Source organism: Oreochromis niloticus, linkage group LG2 (genome assembly GCF_001858045.2).
Source record: "Oreochromis niloticus isolate F11D_XX linkage group LG2, O_niloticus_UMD_NMBU, whole genome shotgun sequence".
Classification (NCBI taxonomy): Eukaryota; Metazoa; Chordata; class Actinopteri; order Cichliformes; family Cichlidae; genus Oreochromis; species Oreochromis niloticus.
Genome location: NC_031966.2, coordinates 29553822 through 29570969, shown reverse-complemented (window position 1 = coordinate 29570969; position 17148 = coordinate 29553822). Strand labels below are relative to the sequence as shown.

At 38.4% G+C, this 17148-nt stretch overlaps 1 protein-coding gene across 1 annotated transcript; it reads left to right on the top strand.

Moving 5' to 3' along the window:
* Positions 1–8944: 8944 nt before the first annotated feature.
* LOC100710401 (homeobox protein MSX-2) lies at positions 8945–16866 on the top strand. The gene is made up of 2 exons (XM_025897702.1): positions 8945–15011; positions 15572–16866. The coding sequence occupies exons 1-2, from the start codon at positions 14708–14710 to the stop codon at positions 16006–16008; spliced, it is 741 nt and encodes a 246-aa protein (XP_025753487.1). The 5' UTR covers positions 8945–14707; the 3' UTR covers positions 16009–16866.
* Positions 16867–17148: the final 282 nt, after the last annotated feature.

Here is a 17148-nt window from a genome sequence, read left to right as displayed (position 1 = left end):
AGCTTTATTAAAGCTGAAGAGTTAAGTGAGCTGTTGCTAGCTTAAAAAGGTCTTGTGATTTCCTGTAATCCCCCCAAAAAATTAGTATAAAAAATAAGTTATAAATGACTTGTTGGCCTATAATCTGTGAAAAACGTCTCATAAATAATAATGATGGTAAATAATTTGGAGCCAGAAAGAATATTCCTGCCACAATACACAGTACAGGTACAATAATGCAGTCATAAAGATACTTACAACACAGGTAATGTACGTCTGTGTGTTTATGCATATATAGATAGATATACAGTACCCCTTTCTAAATAATGTTGACTACAGCCTACTTACCAATACAAGTAAATAGGTTACATATAAAACACATATTTACAACCATGCATGCATAGTCAACTCATAGAGAAAAGACATTTTCTTTGGGTGCAGAAGTAGATCAGTGAGCTCACCACACACTAGGACAATTGAGTCTAAGTGTGGCATGTGTAACATTTGTTTTGCAATTTTCAAGTAGGGCCATGCTTTAAAACTAGCTGCGCAAGCTGCTGAATGATCTTCCCAAAGTCCGGCCTGCCCATCCATTTCACTGTCCTCTTCACTCAGTTGCTGCAGAAACACTTAACTACTGTAAACCAAAAACCTAATTTGAGTTTGCACTGCAAAAGCCTGTCGGTCATGTGGTTTGTATTTTTCAGTGCCAAATTGTATGAATTAGTGTAACCTACAGTTGAAAGTTTCTGTACAATTTAGCTAAGGGCCACAGTGACTTGACTGTGTGGGCTTGGACCTCCAAGACCTGTGCATGACACTGGCGCTGCTCTGGACTGAACAGAAATAAGCATGCTCACCGCACACACTCACATTCACCCCTCTTTTCTTTGGTGGCTGTGTTTATGTCTTGTGCTCTCTAAATGTCCTAATTCATGCGATGTTCTGTTATTCAAAATATAGTTTAAAAAAATATAAAAGACAGCACTGAGCGATGAGTGAATGGCAAAAGAAATATGAGTACAGTATATTTATAGTTGTTTTTGGCTTTCACCAGTATTAATCAGTGTTCCTTAACACAAGTGTTAAAAAACTTAAAACTGTATTTTTTTACAAAATGTTTTTGTTTACTTCATAAATACTGATCAATTTCAGTAATTTTTAGTATTTTTCTGTTAGCTGCTTCCATTATTAAGTGTTTTGTATGAAGCTTGCATTCAGTTAAAGGTCTTTGAGTGTGTTTGAGTGTTAGTGTTGTTTACATAACTCTATTGAGCTTTTTGCTGTTATGTCCATCCCCAGGACCAGCTCATTTCACATTGGCTTCCTTTATATCAAGCTGGCGAAATTATAACCTAATCAGTTTAGGAATGAATCAACCTAAACTGAAACTAAAAGTCTAACACAAAGCCAGTGTTCTTTTAGTGTCAGGCCCTAGGCTGGATAAATGGGGATGGTTGCATCAGGAATGGCATCTGACGTAAAATCATGGCCAAGTCAAACATGATGATCATATGTGTAAGTTATGGTGGATGAGTTTAAATGGGATCAACCATCCAAAGCAAGGGACAGTTCACAAGTGAGGTGAGGAAGCGAGTGCAGGCAGGGTAGAGCAATTGGAGATAGGTGTCAGTGATTTGTGACAGAAGGATAGCACAAAGAGTGAAAGGGAAGGTTTACAAGATGGTAGTGAGACAGTTTGTAGATGGTGGAAATAAGTACATAAGGACACCTCAGCTTGAGCAGTTTGGAGACAAAGAGAGAGGCGAGGCTGAGATGGCTTGGACATATGCAGAGGAGGGATAGTGGATATACTGGACAAAGAAGGTTGAATATGGAGCTGCCTGGCGGGAGGAAAAAGTTAACTCAAACCAGGTTCATGGATGTAGTGAAGAAGGATATGCAGATGGTTGGTTTGACAGAGGAGGATGTTTGAGATAGGGTGAGATGCATGCAGATGATCTGCAGTGGCGATTTCTAACGAGAGTAGCTGTAAGAAGAAGTACAAAAGGAAAAAAGAAAAAAAAAAGCCTAATATTCATATTGTTTGTCGTTGTTGTGGTCAGGTGCTGACACTGCATTTGGAGATGGAGATGTTTTCTTTTTCTCCCAAAGATCCAGCGGCAAAGCAACAAACGAGAAAGAAAAGGTAGGTGGTGTGCAAAGTGTGCAGCAGAAAAATGGTAACATTGTGTACCAAACAAGATTATATAGTTAAAATTGATATAATTTTAAATAGCTTGGGGTTTAATGGCAAATAAAAAAAAGTGTTCTGTCAGGCTCACTGTATATTGAAAACCTCTTTATGTTTGACTTTGTAATTTAACTTTAGCGTGACTGATCTTTTCTTAAACTCTAACTTTCAAAAGTTAAATAAAGGCTCAAACTGTGCATCAGGACTTCTAAACAGGCATGCAGTTACAGTAAAAAGTTTGTGAACCCTTTGAATTTTTCTCTCTTGTTGCAAAAATATGACTGAAAACATTACCGCATCTTCGGCTTGCTTTTAGAAAGTCCAACACATTCTTACACTCCCTAATATAACTGCCCTGTTACAACAGACCACCAAACCAAGGTGTTATACATTTTATGTTTTATATTATTTTACTTCTAATTACAACAAACACTGTAAAACACAGCATGAGGGTAAAACTGCACCCCTGCCATCTTCAGTATTTCTTATGTACAGATATCAAGAACCTTCACCTTCCAGCTCGTATAGATCTGGAAAAAATAAATATGGCTAATTATAGAGAACATCACATTAAGAAGATGACTAAGCAAAAAAGCGTCTCAATAATTTCAAGAAGTTACATTTTATTCTAAATGGTTCACAGAACATCTTCTGACTGCACTGCTGTTGGACCTTTTTTCTTGCAGATGATGGAAATATTAACATTATTAGCCACAGACTTCACAAAACTTCTTGGTTCAGTTAAATTTTATTTATATAGCACCAAGTCACAACAACAGTCACCTTGAAGCACTTTATATTGTAGGGCAAAGACTACAATAATGCAGAGAAAACCTCAGCAATCAAATGACCCCCTATGAGGAAACTCTTGGTGACCTTGGCAAGGAAAAACTCCCTTTTGACAGGAAGAAACCTCCAGCAGAACCACCCATCTGCTGTGACAGGTTGGGATTGAGGGAAGGAAGACAGGACAAAAAAACAAATGATTCTTTTCGCCAATTGCGAGTTGTTAAGATCACTTAATGTCTTTGTTATTCAAATAAAATCATTTACACCCGGTTGTGGTCCTGTTGATAGGACACCTGCCTTTAATGTACTTCCAAATTTACAGTCAGTATTTGAGGGTCATGTACTTCTGCTTGTCACAGAAATTAATTCAGAAATCTGATGTTTTGTTTCATATTTATGCAGAATTATAAATATGGCTCACCAAAAGCTATATATGTATTTTGTGTCCTCTAGACCCACGAATAAGGCAAGATCTATTTACACCATTTCTCTTTTCCTTTTCCTGTGAATTTTTTCCCCTTCACTGGATAGGCGAAGCAATTTGTCCTCAGGACCATCTCCAAGATGTTGGAGGAGAATCAGATTATCAGACAGCGACTGAAAGCTCTCACTAAGGCCAAATGAGTCTGCAAGGATCATAGTGGCCCACAAACATAGTAGGCAACTTGTTAGTACTCAGCACAAGTGTTTCTTTAAATCTTTGTTCTCATCGGTTGCCACATTTACTTTGTTAAGCATGGGGTGTGTGTTAGAAGTGGTGTTAAAGGTCAGGTTGCTGGATCTTGAAGCAGTTTGCATAGAAATGTATTTTTCAGAGAGAACCACCGTTTACTGTGTTTAGCTGAAACCGTTATCTTATTAAATGGGTCAGTGAAATAATTGTGCAGAAGTCTTCTTTCAGATGCCTGGTAATTATACTTTCACTTTACAGCTTTTACAGCCCATTGTTAGTTTAGACCTGGGTTGTCAATCATAAGGCCCCGGGGGCAGCAAAGAGATTCGTTTTTAAACCTTTAATTGTAGTTTACAGCTTTTTATACTGATAAAGACCTCCCCAATGCCTATTCATGCTTTCGTACTGCAGCAAAGTAGTTAAGTAATCGATGAACAACTAAATGACAGATCAAGTTCCAGTTTTTCACTGATGCATCTTATGGTCAAAAAAGTGGAGCACCTACTACTCCACTTTTTTTGACCTATTACTACTACTACTACTGCTGCTACTTCTACTACTGTGTTAAAAAAAAAATCAGTAAATTAAGAAAAACTTTATGTTTTATAAATACAGGACAGGGTTGCCAGTGAGCTACCAGAACTTTTTCTGTAATTTTACACATTTATCATGTAGAAAAAGTGACACAATATGTTAAAATTGCACTTATTTTTCTTATATGAAGACATCTCAGGTGTTAAATATTTAGTAAAATGTCATTCAGTGTTCTGACCAATTTAAGATCAAAGCGTGCCGGAATATAAAAGGAGTTCCCTGCTTTAGACCATCGGGAATCTGCCTTATATTAATATAATATAATAGACAAAAATGCTGTGTTATACCTCAGACTTTGAATTTAGGTATTTTCAGTCCTTTGGCACAGGTGTATGAAATCAAATACAGTCATGCAGTCTGTTTTTAGAAACATCCTTCCCTCTATCCATTCTCTTCCGCTTATCCTTATCAGGGTCGTGGGGGTGCTGGAGCCTATCCCAGCTGTAGGGTGAGAGGTGGGGTACACCCTGCACAGGTCTCCAGTTTGTCGCAGGGCTATTTCTTCCCTCCTACATATTCCACTGTTAAGTGTAAGTGGTATTTTTACAAAGCGGAAGTGTTTAGGAACCAAAGCAACTCAGCCAAAGTGGCAGAACATGTAAATTTACACAGCCGAGTTACTGAGTGCTGAGTCAAGGTGGATGAAAGTTGTCAAAACTCTGCTGATATTAGTATAAGCAGAAAATACACTTGGAGCTTCATGGCATGGGTTTGCAATGAGCAGCTTCTGTCTATGTAATGTTTAGGTGCTCCACTTTTTTGACCATAAGATGCATCAATATCATATATTGTTTATCCCCCTCAGTTACATCAAGTAGAGCATCTAATTGTATATATTTTATTGACTAGATGTTAACTGAGTCTACATAACATGACAGCGCCTTTAACAGGGCTCTAGACTAACTTTTTGCCACGGTTGCACTGTGCGCCTGTGTTTTCTTAGGTGCACCCAAATTTTTCAACCACATCGCTTGACCCCGCAGTTTTACATGTTCACTTTTTTTTCTTTAAAAGAGATATCAAAGTTGATGATCCCAACTTCATCCATGGTCCAGGATGTTGCAGGAATTACCTTTATCCACCAGAGGGCACCACCACCTCTCATATTATTTTTTGTTGGTCTTGGTTTTCAGTTATTCAGCAGCAACAATTTTATAACCAAACCAGGAAACCTTATAAATGTTTAAGTTGCTTGTATTTGGAACACTCAAAAAAGGGAAATTGGGTGGTTATTAAATTTATAACAGTCTAACTTGTAATTTGAACAAAATCAAAATATATATCCATGGTGAACGCAATTAAATCATGTATAATGTGCATGCAATTCAACAACTTAACACTTGTTAAATATATTCTTGTTTAAATGACATGATACAATCTAGCAAGAGTGGTTAGTTGCCTGATTTCGTGATATCACAAGATCATACGAGATTTCGAACCGCAGGAAAATCACTGGGGTTATAAGAGGCAGAAAAGCATACACACACCACATGTATGCTATTGCTATTTATTGTGGTTTAACCTGTTTAAGGACAAAATTGTAAAAAAAAAAAATTCTCTAAGCCTTGTTACAGCTTTTCTACTGTTTTTATGATAAGTGTGGAGTTAGCACTCTTGTCTCACAGCAAGAAGCTCCTGAGTTTGAATCCACCAAAGGCCAGGTTCTCCCCGTGTTTGTGTGGGTTCTCTCTGGTTACTATGGTTTTCTTCCACAGTCCAAGACATGCAGTTTGTGGGGTTAGGTCAATTGGTGATTCTAAATTAGTCATAAGTGTAAACGTCAATGCAAATGATTGTCCGTCTCTCTGTTACCCTTGCGATAGGCTGGTGACCTGTCCAGGGTGTACCCCACCTGCCGTCCTAAAACAGCTCGGATAGGCTCCAACCCCCCAGATTTAATGTGAGAAAATGACAAGCGGGAGGGATCAATGGAGTGACAACTATGTGAAATTTGTTATAAATCTATTCAACTGGAGGAAAAAAAGGATGCATATGACAAGTTTCATGTTAAGCAGACTCTAGACTTTGTCAAGCACTCCAAAAAATAACTCTTTTTAACTCTAATGTGTGAACTTAAAATAATCATGGAAAGGATTTCCATGTTAATAAATGGCTTTCTGTTAGCACTAATTACTTTTGTTGGGCTAACGTGGCTTGTGTTTTGCTTGAGAGGGTGTTTTTGCTCAGACTAAGAATTTGCTTGTAACGTGCGTTAAAAGCTTCAAATTTTAGAGCACAAAAATTTTAAATTGTATTCACTGTAATTTTTGATTCATTGGTATAAAGTAACATTTTTTCATTAGTAGAAATAGGAAAAAATAAGAATTTTATTAATTGTATTGACCTCTTCTGGTTCCCCACAGGTTTCAATGTTGAACTTAGAACCAAAAGTTTCAAGTTGATTCTCTTTGACAGAATTGATATTAGTATATCAACTTGAGAGGCATGTGGCAGTGATTATTTTAAGTGTAATATAATTGCTGTTAAACCATGGAGTCGCACAATTTAATTCAAATTGTTCCGCAGTTTCTTAATGTTTTGATTGATGAGCCTCATTGCCTCTGTGTTCAGAGGTCATTTGTTTCGCCCTTTTTTCCCTCAACACAAGGCAGGACAGCCGTGTCAGCAATCTCAGCAAGAGTTCAACAAAGTTGTGTCTCTTCAGGCATAGCATGGGCTAACAAATACAGCTCTTAATGTCTTAACGTGATGTTGCATCTGGCACAAATGTTTACACAGTAGATTTTTACCTATGTTGCTGTATTACCTTGAAATTAAATGGTGAAGGTCTGAATGCAAAGTGCACATCGGTGGGTTAAACTGGTATACATTCAATAACGTCTCAGCTGCCAAACTATAGAACATATGCACTCAAACATGTGTCTCTCAGACCAACAGCCTGTCATTTTAAACAAGTCTGATGACAAGGTAGGCCTTTCAAAGTAAATGCTTTTTTTTCTGAAGACCCCACAACAAAAACTGCACAATTTTTGTACATTAAAGTCCCAATTGACAGGATCATAACTGTGTAAGGTTTAAAAGAATGTAGCTTGAAAACACGATTTAGGCACAAGTCTACAAAAAAGACGCCTAACTTGTTTACATAACCTCTGTTCATAATTTGATGTGCTCTGTAGTAAATAGAGCCCGTGGTTTTGAACATAGTAAACAGGCAGTTTATTGAGGGTGTTCTTAAAGCATGGAGGATAAATGTGCGTTGGGGTGGTATAGAGGCCTTCAGGCAATCAGAGCTGCGGTCTGCAAGGAGACTGGCAGACTGGCAGCTGTACCTCCAGACGGTGCTGCCAAGCCTGTTGATCACTGGTTTTTAGCCGCATTGTTTACATGGTCAGAGGCGTTGGAATGTCAGTCCACTTCAAAACCAGCGCTTTTCTTTTATTTCAGGATATAATGTCGTTTAGTACAGCTAAAAACATCTCAGGGAAATCATTCACAAGTGTCCAAAAGTTGAATCTGTTCATCTGGACGTAGCGTTTTGTGGGAGAAACGTTTCGTCACTCATCCAAGTGACTTCTTCAGTCTCAGCTGACTGCAGGTTTCCCCCCCTGCAGGAGATTTACTTTCCTGGATGATTGAGAATGCATCAAGACGTTTTAACCCATTCACAAGTGGATACAAGTGCCCAAAGTAGCATATTTACTATGATTACTAACCTTTAGTCTCCTGAAAACTCAAGATAGTGGGCATTTTCAAGATGGCTTTATTTATTTATTTATTTTTCAAACTAGAGTTGCCATTTTTTAATGATTTTAGCCAATTCATATAGTTTACCATGTGGAAGTTGAGTTTGGAAGTCCGAAATTATTCAGAAGTTTGCCTTTTTTCGTAATAGTTTGCTAGCAGGGAAGTGGGCTGTAGTAGAACAAGTTATACGTTTTGCTTCACTCGCATCTACTTGGTGGGCCTGTTAGTTGCCCCTGTCTTACCTGTGGTCCCCCAAAAGCTTGCTGTGTATGGTGACACAGGATTTAAACTGCATCCACACAGGAAGCTGGTCGCGTGCTGCTTTGCTTTGGTAATGTTTGGTCGCTAGTGGACATTTCAGGCTCTGCTTAACTGGGTATTTGTCCAATATATTCACTACTGATCATATGTCAGTCAATGGTGTTCTGCTTCTCACTGATAATTACATCAGCCACTCTTCTCAATGTTGAGAAAAGTGAATCTTGGGATTACCCCCTGGGGTTTTTAATGTGGTTGATTTAAGACACAAATGGCATTAATCTTTTATAGGCTGAGGTCGCCACACCGCTGCAAATCACTTGTAGTGTGGATGCAGCTTTAGAGGGATTTCAGAAGGTTGTTTGTTTGATCTCTGACTCCTGCAGTGCATGTCTTGGGCAAGATACTGAACCCAAAAGCTTGTGTTTGCATGTGTGGATGACCATCAAAAAATGCGTCTGTGGATCAGCTTGCAGCGTAAAAAGTACTTGGTAACAGTAAAAAAGCGGCCTGTAAATTTAAGTGCATTTACCATAGATTAAAATAGTAGACTGAAAAATAAATCAAACACTCAAGTTCTGAAAGATTAGCAGACACTTGCATGAAAATCTGATGGTGTAGTTAGATTAGTTGAACAGTAACCTCACAAGAAGAAGCTTTGAACCTAACCAGGGTTTATCCCACTTCATACCTAATGTCTGGGATAACCCCTCATGAAGTGAGAGTGAACAGAAGAAAGCTGAGCAGCCAACCTTTATGCATTGAATACATGAAATTCATTGAAATAGATGGAAGAATTTGGCACTGGGTGAATGTCTGAACCTAGCTGTATGCATCATAGTGCTACCAAAGTGGGGGAAGGGAAAATCCATGTATACATTGGTCCACCGTCATCTCAATCATTTTGTTTTACCTGAAACTAAGACACTCAGAGACACACAGAGAGATTTTAAAGTTATAAATTATGGTTACTTTTGATCAGAAGCATATAAATCAAGAGTACAAACTCTGAAATTCATCAGGTGGCTGAACTTCTATAAGTCAAACAATTGTTTTCTAAGATAGAAATGATGACTGAATTGGAAAGTTTTGACATTTTTAAAATTCAAGGGGCTAAAGTGATTTTCTTTTTAAAAATTATTGGCTACAGAGGGACAAATATGCAAATGTTGGTGCTTGTAGTTTCTTTTTCAGTTATCCACTGCACTATTAGCAGGAACAGGCGATATGTACTCTTTGGCCTTTGAATTCATGTTTATCTAAAAATAAACCTGTGTTAGTTTCTATAAAATGCAAAGTCTTATTACCCCTGATGGCATTGCAGTGGTGTTTCTGCTTTTTCATGATGTTGGATGATTCATTACTTTTTAACACCTTCTATGCCACATCCTGACTGAGATAGCTTAATGTGAGAAAAAGCGCCTGACACTGTCAGCAAATTTGAGCGCTGACTGTGTGGCAAGAGAGATAAGACCAAAGTGGGTTAAAGTTGTTGTTTTTTTTCCTTTTGTTGTTTTTTCTTTTTTACATTTTTGAAGATTAGTTAGATTGATATTTTGCTGCTGTATTTCTTTGTTGTTGGCTAAAGATTCTCAAATATGTAGGGGTACGTGGGTGGAAAATTTAACAGATGAAGGTATTTGGGACCAAATAGCTCTGGGAACTCTCTGGTGGGCGCCTGACCATTAGATCACTTAACTACATATCTTCTAGGTTTCTCCTGCTTTCATTTGCACTGACAGTAGAAAAATGATGCAGTGGCTAGCTTCTAATTGGGATAGCAGAAGTTACAACCACAATGACAAGATGGTAAATTGCAGCTGTGTGCTTGTGGCATTTGGGGTACTGTGACTGCTTGCTCTTAACTTGGCCATCAGACAGAACCATGCTTAAATGTCACACCATCACATTAGAGTATCACATGTTAGTTTGCTATCAGCCTAAAACACAGAGCCAGGGTAGCCATTTAAGTCCTTTTGTAATGCAACAGAAAGTCAGTGATCTTCTACAGCTTTATTACAGTGCTGCAGTCCACTCTTATCTCTGTCGTTTCCCTTAAAAGTCCTTAGTATAATCCATGATCGCTGGATACCTAATGTTACCCCATACTGCAGCAAAGATGTGCTTTTGTTCATTATATCTATATATTGTACACAATATACAGTGTGATCATGGTCGATTATAAATAAAAATTACCTCACAAATTGTGCTGCCTGGAGTTGCTAGCAATGCCATGCCATAGGTACCATAAAGCCCATACAGTTGTACACTAAAGTGATAAACCATTTTGTTCTATATCAAATACACCATAAACTTGTAACCGTTAAATATTGTACTTTATTGTACTTTATTGTACTTATTCTTTTTTTTACTTTTATCATTTGTTCTTAAAGTTTAGTAAAAAAGTAAATAAATAAATAAAAGGTAAATGAGTCAATAATCATACCAAGTTGAAGCAGCCCCAAATATAACAATGGGAAACGTAAATCAGGTTTATGAAATATATTTGTAGTTGGTGGGTATTGTAGGAATTGCTACATACATGATGAACATGAAAGTAGACTTCATTGCTGTTTGTAATATGCAGTGCTAACACATCGGCACACTTGCTTCTGCTATTTCTTTCTCATAATATTTCTGCCACTTGCGGTCGTGATCACACTAAAGGCTGATGTTTCCCATCTGTTACCGTGTTCAGAAGAATCATAAATGTGACCTTTTAAGGCTATGGTGCATCATGAATTTGTGGTGAAATTTGTGAGATACTTTTACTGAATGCTTGTTGTGGTTTGATTTAGCAGCACATGTGGGTTAAAGGCTGACTTCCTGTAAGACTTGCAGTGTCACATGCACGGTAGCATACAGGGAAGCTGTAACATGTGGTGAGATGGGGATTTTTTTAATTAGTCAGGGGATTTTAGTTTTTGATGTTTTCCATGGCTATAAATTAACTACAGAAAAATGTGTGGAATCATTATTGTGGCAATGAGTTCACTTTCATGTTTGGTGTGATTTAAACTTTGTGACATGGTATATTATCCTGTTGGAAACAGCCATCAGGAAGTGAATACACTGTGGCCATAAAGGCTGTTCTCAGTTGGTACAATGATTCCCAGAGTGTGCCCCCACCAACACTACATCTTGATTTAGGTAGTGTGGCTATAGTCTGTGATGCAGTTGCGGCTATCATTCAAATGTCAGTGCAGAAATCGAACAGTTGTTTTCTGAGTTTGTGTTTTTTTACTCTACCAATCAAATATTGATTTGGTTTGACTAATGTCTGTGGATTGTAGTTAGTGTGTTTAACTATAAAGCCTTTAAACATTATGCTACAAGTCCTGGAAATTATGTTACTGCTAAAAAAAAAAAGCTAGGTAGCGGTACAGCATGTAACTTTACAGTTTTTCTATTTTGACTGAAGTAAAGGTGAGCTGTCATCTGTCTTATATCATCACTGTGAGATGCTGGCGTGTGGCACAGCTTACATGTTTCGGTGTTGCTGTGGTGACTTCAGAAAGCTATTACTCATTACTATAGAGCTGCGGTTGTTCGTAAAACAAGAGGAAAGGGAAAATATCTTGAGTATGTGTGCATCTATACCCGAAACTTGCAGCAAAACGAATGCAGCTCAAGTAAATTACAAACAAAAAAAGAGTCCTAACATTTAAATAGTATAGTAAAATTCATGCCCTCTAGTAGTCTAAAAGAAGCCAATGAGAAAAAATTCCTTTGTTCCCATCTTCTATGACCACACTAAACAGTTTTTAAGCGATGATCCCCATTTTAATAAAAACAGGATTAAAGCTATGTATTGTTATAGGTCAACTTACCATATTGTCCGTGATAATACCGGTATCATATCATCTGGTTTGAAACCTTGACATAAGATACAACATAGAAAATATTTTTCAGAGTTAAATGGTTAAGTTACTTTAGTTGTTGTTAAAGTGTAAGCAGTTATTCTGCTGGTGGTGATGGTGAGAATGAAACACTCAATTTGAGGCTTTTAAAATGGGTTATCCCTAACAGACTTCTCTTATATACTGTCTGTGGCACCGTCAGTAACAAGGCCTCATCACTTGAATAAACACATACAGAATTAAATTTCTGCATGTGTTTTGTTGACATGTTGTATAGGGCATTTATCTTTCTTTTAATAATTTTTTTTTTTCTTTTTCATCTTTTAGACAAAAAAACCCTCACCACCACCATAAGGATAAACGACTAAAGCAAATGAAGGTTAACTATCAAACGTTTCTTTGTAAGATGGGGCTGTGATATTTCTTTTCCTCGAGTTAAGCGCTCAACTCTTTGATACTCAGGATAAAAATATTCTTTTTATGTTATACCTGGGCTATGTCCTAATTTATTTAAGCATTATGTATGTTGGAAAAATAAAGTACCGAGGACAATGATATCATTTTGAGATTGACCTCAAGGTAAGCTCTTCACGAAAATCTGGGTTTAACATGTGTTTGCATGCATTGTCCTTGAACCTGGTTTAGTTATTTCGTTGCTTCTAAGTCAATACAGTGGTACCTTTTTTAAAAATTTCCCACTGTGTGTTAAATGCATTAAACTTCTGTGGGTTACAGCTGATGCTGCTATTACTATTTCGTAATTTTAACTAAAATACTCCAGATGATTTTTTGTGTATGGTTTAATTAAAGTTGCAAAGTGTTCACATAGAATATGCCAGCAGTTGGCTATCAAATGCTCCTTCAATTACATATATTAGCCTAACAGGGCTGTTGTCCCGCCTTAAAGTGCATGGGCCTCTGTCCTCCTGTCTTATTATTTATTAGAAAAATGTATGCAAATGCATGTTTTTTAATCATTTAGAATTTTAAACACTATTGTACTGTAGTTTTATCAGTTTTTTAATATAAAGCTATCTGGTATGATGGTATGTGATGATGTTTCTCACCATTATTCACGTATACCCTTCTTGATTCCCAAAAGTCTAACAGTTCTGTTTGAATTTCAAATATAGTTACCCGTGCACATTATAAACCTGTAGGTAGGGAATCGGTAGAAAAGCACTGTAATGACAGAGAGGCTCCTTTGTTAAGATGCACGTGCGTATTACAGGAGACTAAGCTCATGCTGTGTGAGCACTTTGCTTCACATGGAGAGTAACTGTGTTGTGGAGCTGAGGAGCTGAGACCCTGATGCCACTGTAATCCTGATGATTACAGAGAGCACACATTCTCTGTGAGGGTTGATCACAGAGCACTGGACACAGCAGCACACACCAGTCACTTCACAGGAGGTCTTTGCGATGTGCGGACATGTGTCTGTGAGGGAGAGACAGACACAGAGAGGTAGAGTATTACACAAGCACATTAATCTTGCATGAAGTTAGGTGTGTGTTTATGATTGGTCGATTGAACATTCAAATCTCACTCAGGATGGCGGTAAACATTGTGTGCTTCATCTTTTTGTGTCACTTGTAAAACCCATGCACTGCGCTGGTATTCTTCACTGAGTGGCTAGAGGCTGCATTTAGGAATGCCGTTACTTCTCGTGATGTTTCCTAATACTCTGGAGCCCTACAGGTATGAGCTTCAAACAGGCACGAGACACCTCTGTCTCCATCCACACAGTAGAGACTGGGACTAATCGCAGCGGGCGCCACACACCTCAGGAAGGTAGCAATTTTCCATCATTACCGTTAAATCCTGCTTAAAAGAACCGGATTCCACAGGCCTAATTACAAGGTGTTAATAATAACAATGTAATGACAGTCATTTTAAAGCCTGCCCAAAACCATAATCCATCGCCCAACTGACTCTCACATTTAAGTGTGTAACTGCTGTGTGATGTCTGAATTTTGAAAGCACCATGATTGTTATTGATTGCCATTGTGATTACTCCAACAGTCGGTGTGGCAGGGTCTGCGCGTTGGGGCTTGAATTAGGAGCGTCGTCAGCTTTTGTCAAATGGAAATGCAGCTCTACAGACAGACGCTGATGCTTGAAGACACGGCAAGCCAATCTACCAGCCTAATTGCTGTACGGGACAGAGTTTAGCAGGCAGGGAATCGATTTACATATATTAGTAAGGTTTTGTGTTCGGCCTCTGTCTCATTTAAAATGATTCTGCATTAATTCAAGACATCAAGCATGACTATGTGCAAGCTTTTTCAATGTTAACTAAGGGTATGCAGTTTGCAGAGTGAAAGAAATACAGCCAGGAAACAATCTTCCACCATGGTAATTACTGCTAAATGAGGCTGATGCGAAGCTGACCTGCTGTCTGGTTAGGGGTGTGGCAGAGTGCCCTAAACACAACGTCCAATCACAAGTCTTCCCCCAAACCCTGGGATCAACACTCATCATTGGCTGAAAGTCCCAAATGCATGCCAGACTTTTTCCAGCACTAACTCTGTCAGCTTTGTGACAGCTTAAGAGAAGCTACTCCAGATTCCTCTCTGACCGGTCTCATTCTGGGACCAGAAAAGTGTCTTATGGATTGTACTTAAATTCTAATATTGAAAAGAAAGAGAAGAAAAAATGTCTGCATCTGGGGACTCAAGAAATGAGTTTTCCACAGAAGAGGATGCAGGATCAACACAGCTGAAACTCGGGCGCATGGCACAAACATCCTGTCTTCCCTTCAGCGTTGAAGCTCTCATGTCGGAGACGAGGCCGCAGGCTGTGACCAGCAAACAAAAGGGAAATTATGATTTGAAAGAGGATGAGGCGCACCGGACAGATGAGTGCACCCAAAACTTAATATCTATTAAATCAGAGCCACTGGAACAACAGGAATTTCCCTCTTGGATATCCAGCTCCATTAAGATGTCTACTCCTCCACGTAAGTCATTTTTCAATCCAGTTTTATTACTAGTTAGTGGTTCAGTTTTGAATGAGGGTTTTTTTTTAAAATCAGGGTCTTCAAGTACTCTAAGTCATCCAGTTTAAGCTTTCGCAATGCAAATGTGTAAAGTTGGAGGAAATGTCTCACAGCTGGCTTCAAGTTCATAATTTTAAGAAACAGTTTTTATGCATAATTAATACTGAATCAATAGACAAATCAAACATTTCAGACAGAACAAGAAGGCGTAATAAAAAAAGAGAAATATATTGATTTGTTTTTAATAATTTTGCTTAATGATTTTTCTACTCACCAGTTTCACATTGTTTAATGATAATCATCTTGCATTATGTAAAATTTTAGATAGTAGTAAATACTCTAAGAAGCAGGATACAGGAGAAGCGTGGCTTTTCCATCAGTATTGCTGTCCATTAATTTTCTGATCATTACTTTTCCTGTTTAGTTATTTGGTGTTAAACCACTGAAAAGGAAAGAATTAAAGATCTGTTTGTCCAGCTTTGACAGCTGTTTTAGTTTCATGTTTTCCATATATCCTGTAGGGCAGCTTAGTCCGGCAGTCTGCTCATTGAGGAAGCACAAAACCAACCGTAAGCCTCGTACTCCCTTTACCACAATGCAGCTTCTGGCCCTGGAGAGGAAATTTCGTCAGAAGCAGTACCTGTCCATCGCCGAGCGGGCCGAGTTCTCCTCCTCACTGTCCCTGTCCGAGACCCAAGTCAAGATCTGGTTTCAGAATCGACGGGCCAAAGCCAAGAGGCTTCAGGAGGCTGAAGTAGAGAAACTCAAACTAGCAGCTGGTGTAGGCTCCAAAGCTGTGTTCTACCCAGGATTCTCATCCTTGGGTTTTCCCCTGCACGCTGGTTCGGCAGGGCTGTATGGACTGGGCTACTCATACGGCCGCACCCCTGTTCTCCCTGCTGCACATCTGGCTATGTACGCCTCACAGGTCGGCTATAGCCTTTTCCACCTCTCCTGAGACGAAAAAGAAATATACAGACAGATTGTGCTTAAAAAAGGGATGACAAGAGTTTATCATTAAATCATGCACCTTATGCAAAACTTGTTTGCATGTGACCTGAAGTGGACTTTAAGCTTCATTGTTTGTCTTAAGAAGGATTTACAAGTGTTCTGCTATTTGCAAAAGACTATGGAAGGATACAGCATCCCCAAGGTCCCTCTTTGCCATTTGCAAACATAACACCAGAATACATATTGTTCAGATTTTCACTTTGTCCTTTCTGCTCTTTTTCTATCTCCTGAACGACTGAAGTGTTTTTCACTTGTTACCCTTCAACAGGCACTGTGATATTTCACTGCACCTTTGGTAAATGACAGTTTAAATCATTGAATACTCAAGTCACACATATTTATTTGTAATAGTTTTAGTCACATACTTGATGTTACATACCTTCATTTTTATTAGTTAATATTTTATGTATATGATATTAAATTGAGATCCTTAGCGCGCCGCCTTGTTTGCTCTCTTTATTTGTGGCCTGCATTCAACACAAGGTAGAATCGGTAACCTGGTGCAGTTACTTTAATGCAGTTGTCTGCTTCTTTTGATGTGGTCTTCTGTTCGTACCCAAATGGTGTTTTAGTTCTTTGTTTGGTGGCCCATCTGCTTCTGAAATTCAGTGGCCTCCTTTTGTTTACCACACATGCAGGAAGAGGCTCTTTTCTTCTCATCTCGTTCAACACACCTCATATGCTTTCTTCTACAGACATGTTAAGGTCAGTGCAAAATATAACATATTTCAACTGCAATTACACCAAAATAACTTTTCCCTCGCCGATTTCCTTCCCGTCAGCTGAATGCATTGTGAGCTCTACCGTCTAACTAATACTGTCTTTGTTTCCCAGAAAGTCGTGAAATTCATTATATCATTATTTCTTTTTCTCACTTATGCTGTTTTGGGCGTAAATTATCTTGTAAAAAGATCAATGCATCATGAGAGATTTTAACTTTTGATCATAAATGGTTCAGTTCTATTCTGGATGAAAGTGACAGAGCCTAGCTGCTTTATTGTTATAGAGAGGCATCATAAACTTCAAATTTTGGCAAGAATTTGGAGCATTTAGCGTCTTTATTTGGGCCTAAAAGTAGCGCTGTAAT

Coding starts and splice junctions, on each gene's coding strand:
- LOC100710401 (XM_025897702.1), top strand. CDS start 14,708: ATGTCTGCATCTGGGGACTCAAGAAATGAGTTTTCCACAGAAGAGGAT. Junction 15,012..15,571: donor TAAGATGTCTACTCCTCCAC/GTAAGTCATTTT, acceptor TATATCCTGTAG/GGCAGCTTAGTCCGGCAGTC.